This window comes from Megascapheus bottae, chromosome 21, assembly GCF_031878675.1.
Source record: "Megascapheus bottae isolate mThoBot1 chromosome 21, mThoBot2.hap1, whole genome shotgun sequence".
NCBI classification, from domain to species: Eukaryota; Metazoa; Chordata; class Mammalia; order Rodentia; family Geomyidae; genus Megascapheus; species Megascapheus bottae.
In genome coordinates, this window is record NC_143529.1 from 34,629,677 (window position 1) to 34,637,764 (window position 8,088).

Here is an 8,088-nt window from a genome sequence, read left to right on the forward strand (position 1 = left end):
GACGCTCCCACTGCTTTGTCACCACAATCCTGTGTGGAGCCACTAAATGGGATCCTGAGTTGTTCTTGTTCATGTGCTGAGACGCACTGACCGGTCTGTTTGGGATGGATGGATAAACGGATAGATAGACAGATACAGAAGACAGGTAGGTAGCGTGAGCACAGCCATGCCTGGCAGCAGAGCCTGGATCCCAAATGAATCTCAGTTTCTCCCTTGGCTCACCACAAAGTTCAAAGTAGACAGTCTACCTTCTCCAGCCTTTTCCTCCCTCTGGCCCTCTCCTGTGCCTCTGGGAGGTATGGTCTTGGCTTTGTGAGGAGTGTGTGGATGGGTGTGCGTGTGCATGTGTGAGCGTGCATGTGTGCGTGCCAGTCCGAGGGATTGAACTCAAAGTCTTGCGCTCCCACCTGGCTTTTTGCTCACTGCTGGTGTTCTTTCACTTGAGTTAAGTCTCCCCTTCTGGCTTCTTTGCTGGTTAACTGGGTAAGAGTCTCACCGAGTTTTCTGCCTTGGCTAGGTTTCAACTTTGATCCTCAGCTGTTAGCCTCTTGAGTTCCGCTGTGTCTGCCATGGGCTGGGGCCTCCATCATCTGTTGAATGAGTGAATAAACCATGGCCCCACTGAGGAGACTTTTGACCACCAGCTCTACACCTGACCAGATCCCAACTGCCAAAATGAACAGGACAAAGGGGCCAAATCGGCCACAGTCCTGGTCTCCTTGACCCCACCTTCTCTCCCACACCCATCTGTTCCTGGCTATAGGCTGAGTACCCCAGAGAGGGGCAGCTGGGGGCTGGGCCATCTCTGTGGGGGCCCAGATGATGAAGGGGCCCCTCTCCCCCTGGAGCCCAGGTAATCTGAGCCCAGCATTGTGTACATCTTGGGACAGCTGACAATGTTGTGGTCAGACAGCTGGTGGGGCTCAGGCAGGCCAGGGTAGGAGTGGAGGCTGTCACATGACACCCCAGCCCATCTCTGCCCTGGACCTGGGGAACAGTCACTGGAGAGGGCAGAGGCACCATGCATGGAATCCAGAGGCCATGGCTGCTGCTGCTGCTGCTGGCTGTGTTCTTGGGTATGCCATGAGCGAGTGGAGACAGAAGCCAGGGTTGGAGGCCTCGGGGGAAGACTGATGGGCTTACTCTGGCCCTAGTGCCCAGAGTCTCTGCTCGCCTCGCTGTGTGCCCAGCTTCTCCACAGCAAGGCAATCCTATCGCTTGCAGGGGCCCAGGGCCGAAACCAAGAGGAACGTCTGCTTGCTGACCTGATGCACAGCTACGACCCGCACCTGCGGCCAGCAGAGCACGACTCAGACGTGGTCAATGTCAGCCTGAAGCTGACCCTCACCAACCTCATCTCTCTGGTGAGCTGCAGCAGGGAAGGGGGCTGCGGAGGGAAAGGACTCAGCACTGAGACTGGAGAAGCACCCCAAGGGAAGAAGGTGTGAGGCATTGCTCAAGAGACTGGGGCCTTCTTGTTTTCATCACTGTCCAGTGAGGGTGAATTTGGGTACGGGGAAGGCCTGGAGGCTTAGCCCTTCCTTCTGTACCTCTAGAATGAACGAGAGGAGGCTCTCACGACCAACGTCTGGATAGAGATGGTAAGATGCACCCTGTCACCCTCCTTTGCCTAGCAAGTCCCCTTGCTCCACTCCTGAAGGTTGTCTGGCCAACTCTGTGTCCTGGGGCCACCTGGTGGGCTTCCCATTCTGGATATAGACACCTGGCAATTTCCCCTCCTCTTGCAGCAGTGGTGTGACTATCGCCTCCGCTGGGACCCTCAAGACTACGAAGGCGTGTGGGTGCTAAGGGTGCCATCCACCATGGTGTGGCTCCCGGATATCGTGCTGGAGAACAAGTGAGGAGTGGGGTGTGGACAGAGGTTGCGGGGAGATGCCAGGGTCAGAACCTAGCAGAACAAGCAGACGCTGGGGGAAAAAAAAGCCCAGAGCAGAGGGTGCTAAGCCAGGACTTCAGGGCTGAGCTGGGCCCCCAGTGTAGGCTCTGACTCTCTCTATCCTCGGGCTGGTTCATGTCGCGGGGCCACGCCCCTGTGCCCTGGCTCCACCCTCAGGAGCTGGGCAATTTTACCGGGCCACACGCTTCCCTCTGTCCTGGCTGGGCCCCATAAGCTGGGCCATTTGGCTGGTCCACTCCCTTCCCCTTAGGTGCTATCTGGAGTCCTCACGCGGGGTTTGAAGAGTATTTCCTTTAGGGCCTGGAATTGTAACCCTTTAACAGTATTAGACAAGATTGTTTCCATTTTTTGTAATAGTTACCACAAAGGAGCTTACAGGAAGAGAAGCGAGATTAGGAGGTGGAGCCTCCCAGAGCCTGTCCACTGCTGGATGCAGTGGCAGCTCCAGGTGGATCCACCAGGGGGTGGTAGCAGGCTGGAGAGTTGGTGTCCCCAGCCGCCCACTCCCTCGGGCAGAGGGCTGCTCTGGGACTGTGGGGGCTCAGTTTAGCCTCTGCACACAGTGTGGATGGTGTCTTTGAAGTGGCCCTCTACTGCAACCTGCTCGTATCTCCTGATGGCTGTATCTACTGGCTGCCACCTGCCATCTTCCGTTCGTCCTGCTCTGTCTCCGTCACCTACTTCCCCTTTGACTGGCAGAACTGCTCCCTTGTATTCCAGTGAGGCCCTGGTGAAGGGGTGGGGGAGATCCAAGGAGCTGCCCTAAGAAGGACCTGGGTGGAGGTGGGAGATGATCTTTCTGAGTCACCTCTGCTCCATCTCTCTCAGACCACTGCACCCATCTCCAGCAGAGGTGCTGAAAGATGTCCAAATCCTTCCCGCTATCCCCAGTCCTCTCACCCATCCTCCTTCATGCTTCAGATTTCCTACCTGTGCTTTGGGGGTGGGGGGAGCATGCCAGGTATGAACACACAGGTATGCCTGCACACCCAGAACCACAGAGAAGGGAAGAGCCTGGCCAGAAGCAGGGCCATAGTCTGCATGGGAGCCCAGCCAGGCCCGGAGGGCTCTAGGCCAGTTCCTTCATCTGTGAGTGGATACAGGGAGGTTTCCCTGCATTTTACAAGGAACCCTCAATATCAGGCACAAGAGGTCCTCTCGTGGTAGGCCTGTATTTTCTACCTTGTGGTCCTCATCAGTGGGAGGGATGGAATGGCCCTGGGCTCTTCAATCAGGTGATGACTCAAGTGGTAGCCTTCCTTCCCTTCCCTTCCCTCCTCTCTCCTCTCCTCCCTTCCCTTCTCCCCCCTCCCCTTTCCTCCCACCGAAGCCTTATGGAAGTCTCAGAATATCAGGGTTGCATTTGTTAAAGCCACAAGCTCCCCTCGGTGCTCAGATGAGTGTGTCTGTGACCTCATGAGTGGTTCTCCCCCACGCCAGTTTATCCTTATTCCCTTTGGGCTCTTAGGTCGCAGACCTACAGTACCAGTGAGATTAACCTGCAGCTGAGCCAGGAAGACGGGCAGACCATTGAGTGGATTTTCATTGATCCTGAGGCCTTCACAGGTAGCTCCTTGGCCCCCAGAGGCTCTCTGGCAGCCCCACTGCGTTCCCATTGGGTGTAGCTATGGACGCAAGGCCAAACGAAGGCAGTGCCCCTCCCGTGTGGCGCTAAAAGAAAACTATAAAGTTTTCCAAAATGATTGGATGAAGAGCCAGGTGGTACACTCTTGTAATCCCGGCACTCAGGTGGCAGGGGTGGGAGGACAGTGGATGTGAGGCCCAGCCTGGGCTATAGAGACAGAATGCAAAGAAAGACCCAGTGGAATTCTGACTTTCCCATGATAATGACCAACCGTGGAAGGAGAATTAACATCCAGTCCAGGTCCCTCTGCTAGGGTGCATACTACCCCATCATCTGCCTTCCACCTGGAGGTCTGCCCAGACTACACCCCTGATGCCCACCCACAGAAAACGGGGAGTGGGCCATCCAACACCGGCCGGCCAAGATGCTGCTGGACGCGGATGCTCCGGCCGAGGAGGCGGGCCACCAGAAGGTGGTATTCTACCTTCTCATCCAGCGCAAGCCCCTCTTCTATGTCATCAACATCATCGCCCCCTGCGTGCTCATCTCCTTTGTTGCGATCCTCATCTACTTCCTTCCTGCCAAGGGTATCTGGGTTCCTGGGAGGCCAGGGCAGGCTCGGCCACGGGGCAGAGGGGAACCATGACCCAGAACTGGGACCTGGGCTTCTTGGGAGATTGGGCAGTTCTCTGAGGGATGCCACGGGGTAGGGAGACACGCTCTGAGACCCTCTTGGTCATGGGCAGCCGGTGGCCAGAAGTGTACAGTAGCCACCAACGTGCTCCTGGCCCAGACTGTCTTCCTCTTCCTCGTGGCCAAGAAGGTGCCTGAGACCTCCCTGGCTGTGCCGCTCATCAGCAAGTAAGGCCCAGCCTCCCGCCTGCCTCCTCCTCTGCCAGCCGCGAGAACAAGCGCTCTGCCATGGCGCTTCCTCACCAGCTCCCTGCCCCCTTCCCTCTCCAATCCTCCATCAGCTGACCCAAAGGGAGCAGTGGTGGTGGCATCTGGGTCTGGGGTGCCCAAGGGACACCCAGCTTCTTGTCCCTATTAATCCCAACAGGTACCTGACCTTCCTGATGGTGGTGACCATTCTGATCGTTGTGAACGCAGTGGTGGTGCTTAATGTGTCCTTGCGGTCCCCCCATACACACTCCATGGCCCGAGGTGTCCGCAAGGCAAGCCATCACCCTGCCCACCCTCTGGGGAATGACTCCCTCTGCATGCCATCCCTGGCCCTGCTACTCACCTACCGAAATCAATGGCCAGTCAGTCTACCTTGTAGGTACTGCAGGCTTGGGCCAAAGTGAGCGAACACCTTGGGTGCCCCCTGAGTATCAGGAAGATTACATATATTAACTTATTTAATTTTCCAAAACCTCCAGCAAGCAGAAGCAACATGTCCATTCAACAGATGAGAAACTAAAGCACAGAGTAGTTAGGTAGTGTGCCCAGAGTCACTCAGTCAGAAGGTGAAGGGGGCAAGATTCTGCCCAAGAAGTCTGATTCTAGAGTCTGTGTGCTCTGTAGCCAAGAGCTAGGGCCCTGATTGAAAATACAGATTCCTAGGTCTACTTCAGGCCAGGTGCTGGTGACTCATGCTTCCAATCCTAGCTAAGATCTGAGGACTTGGTTCAAAGCCAGCTCAGGCAGGAAAACGAATGAGACTCTTATCTCAGTTAGCTAACAAAAAAAGCTGGAAGTGGAGCTGTGGCTCAAGTGGTAGAGTGCCAACCTCCTTGACTAAAGAAAGCTAAGGACAGTGCTCAGGCCCCAAGTTCACTCACACACACACACACACACACACACACACACACACACACACATCTGTGTTTGGAACACGTGCCTTAGCAACTCAGATGTGCACGAAACCTTGGGACCCCAACCAAGATGTGCCAGGGGGCCAGTTGCTACCTTGAACATGCTACCTCCCCCACCCCCATATCCCTGGTTGGCAGTGTAAGGCTTTCATGCCCACCGCTAGTTTCAAGTCACAGCCCTGCTTCCCAAGCTCAGCCAACTGGAGCCTGTCCTCTGCAGGTGTTCTTGCAGCTCCTGCCTCAGCTGCTGCGCATGCATGTCCGCCCACTGGCCCCAGCAGCTGTCCAGGACATCCGGCCCCAGCTCCAGAATGGCTTCTCCTCAGGCTGGTCCATGCCAACTGGGGAGGAGGGGGGCCTCTGCCTGCCCCGCAGTGAACTGCTCTTCCGGCAGCGACGACGCAATGGGCTGGTGCGAGCAGTTCTGGAGAAGCTGGGTGAGAACTGGGATGCCATGGGGGAAGTTTCTGCACCCAGGCGGGGAGCCAGAACCTCAGAGGCGCTCTGGGCAAGGGTTCAAGTTGGGGAGAAAGGGCCTGGGGTCTCTACGGGGAGGCTACTTGTGCTTCCTGTTCTTCATTTTACTTTCACACCTTTCCTCCATCAGAGAAAGGCCCGGAGCCTGGGCAGAGCCAGTTCTGTGGCAGCCTAAGACAAGCTGCTCCAGCCATCCAGGCCTGTGTGGATGCCTGCAACCTCATGGCTCGTGCCCAGTACCAGCAGAATCACTTTGACAGTGTAGGTCTGGAGGAGTATCCGGAGGGCAGGGTAAATGGGGTGTCCAGCAAAGAAAATGAGAAGGGACAAGCAAAGCTGAGGATAAGGAAACTGGGGAACAGGGATCATGGACGACGTCAGGTTAGGACGTGGTGTAAAAGGTTCAAGGAAAGAGAATGGAGGTTTGCTGGAAAGAAAAGGATGGAAGAGGGTATCAGGCAGCCTGGGTGCCCTGCTGGTCATGCCCTTGCCCTGTGCCCTCCCACGTGCAGGGAAACGAAGAGTGGTTCCTCGTGGGCCGGGTGCTGGACCGGGTCTGCTTTCTGGCAATGTTCTCACTCTTCATCTGTGGTACTGCTGGCATCTTCCTCATGGCCCACTACAACCGGGTGCCTGCCCTGCCATTCCCAGGAGACCCCCGCCCCTACCTGCCCTCACCAAACTGAACCAGTCCATTATGCTGGACACAGAGGAGGCATATGTGTGCCACCTTATAAGCTGTGTTCTTCAGCTGCTGAGTCCCCAATGGAATGTTTGGGAAATACCCAACTGGCCTAAGAGGGAATTAAAATATGGAGCCAGAGTCCTGGAGTGGTTGGAGCTGGGCTGTGGTCTGGGAATGGGGCAGGGATCAACATCCACGTGACATTGGTTGGCTCATCTTTTCACTTACCACACCTCCACGTAGTATACCCCTCGTCAGCCAAGCATTACTGACTTCCAAGTCATTTGAAATCCCTAAAGAGTATGTTTTGCACAATGCTCATAACTGGGCAAAGTCCTGTCCCTTTTATGAGTTCCTTTGGGAATGAGGGCAGTCAAGTGAGTTTGAAAGAGCTCTCCCCAGTAAAGGGCAGGAATCTGGGGCCAGTGGTTCCCACCTGTAATACTAGCTACCCAGGAGTCTAAGATCTGAGGACTGCAGTTTAAAAGTCTGCAGGAAAAGTCCTTGGTACTCTTATCTCCAATTAACCAGTAAAAAAGCTGGAAGCAGAGCTAAACATCAAGTGGTGGCACACTATCCTTGAATGAAAAACCTAAGGGACAGTGCCTGGGCCCTGATTTCAAGAACCATTCAGTACTCGGACAGACAGACACAGAGAGGCATATGTACACGCACATATGCACTCACACAAGCAAACTATAACAAAGAAGAGCAGGAAAGATTTGGGGTGTGGATCAACGGACCAGCACATACTTGTGAGGGCCTGGGTGACATCCCCAGGATTTAAAGTGTGTGTGGGGGGGAGGAGACGCCCACACCACCTAGCCTCTCACAGAGTTTCCAGTGTCAAAGGCACAAGTACTCAGCTGCAGCAGAGCTTTTCCGCTCATGTGCATGTTTTTTTTTTTCAAAAGATTTCCTGAGTTTTATCGTCTTTTTCATTATTCTCCCATGTCTCATAGGAACAAAGTGGGCCCAGTGTAAGAGGAATTCTCCAGAACACGGGTGGTTCACAAAGTTAGGAGTCCAGAATCTCTGATTCAACTCAATCTCAGACACTGGAAAAGTTCTACAGGCTTGAAAAAGCAGACTCTTACCCCTACCCTCTTTTCAAAAGCCCAGACATTGCCTAGGTGAGCGATATGGCTCCCCTTTGAGTGACTAGGAGACTTGAGTATTTGCAAATACCATTTTCTATGCATCTTGATCTTTGATCACAGGTAGACACTTCAGAAACTCCAAGGGACGGGGACCCCACACAGGCAAACGCGGGTTTGGCTCTGGGTCCCCTCTGGCTTTTGAGTTCATTTTATTTACTCCAATGTGCCAGTATTGTGACAGAGGAAATCAGGCTGGGGAGGGAGGGAGGGAGGGGAGTCGAAGACTTGGGTGGAGGAGACAAGTTTGATGGCAGTGAGATCACTTCGGGTTCCCGCAAGCACCCTGGTAGCCGGGTAACCCGGACATCACTGTCCCTGAAAGCCAGGGCGCGCAGGGGCTCCGATCAGTGTTTGCTGCTACCACTTATGGAGGGTCACCGCGCCTCGTTCCTACCACTGTCCTCGGAATCCATGCGGCAACCTGGAGCGCAAGACGCTCGGGGGCC

At 55.0% G+C, this 8,088-nt stretch overlaps 1 protein-coding gene across 2 annotated transcripts; it reads left to right on the plus strand.

Moving 5' to 3' along the window:
* The first annotated feature begins 1,021 nt into the window (after positions 1 to 1,021).
* On the plus strand, positions 1,022 to 6,483 carry Chrng (cholinergic receptor nicotinic gamma subunit). 2 transcript variants are annotated; one of them, XM_090354416.1, is made up of 12 exons: positions 1,022 to 1,076; positions 1,225 to 1,364; positions 1,557 to 1,601; positions 1,749 to 1,858; positions 2,482 to 2,637; positions 3,387 to 3,484; positions 3,890 to 4,090; positions 4,250 to 4,364; positions 4,564 to 4,678; positions 5,541 to 5,757; positions 5,928 to 6,058; positions 6,310 to 6,483. In XM_090354416.1, exons 1-12 carry the CDS (start codon positions 1,022 to 1,024, stop codon positions 6,481 to 6,483), a joined length of 1,557 nt encoding a protein of 518 aa, XP_090210542.1. The 2 variants fall into 2 exon arrangements, with proteins under 2 accessions (XP_090210542.1, XP_090210543.1); XM_090354417.1 differs by lacking the exon at positions 2,482 to 2,637.
* Positions 6,484 to 8,088: the final 1,605 nt, after the last annotated feature.

Bases quoted from the DNA above. Each gene is read 5' to 3' on its own strand.
- Chrng (XM_090354416.1), top strand. From the start codon at position 1,022: ATGCATGGAATCCAGAGGCCATGGCTGCTGCTGCTGCTGCTGGCTGTG. The intron at 1,859-2,481 runs GTGAGGAGTGGG...CTCTGCACACAG, and splicing joins GATATCGTGCTGGAGAACAA to TGTGGATGGTGTCTTTGAAG. The intron at 2,638-3,386 runs GTGAGGCCCTGG...TTGGGCTCTTAG, and splicing joins AACTGCTCCCTTGTATTCCA to GTCGCAGACCTACAGTACCA.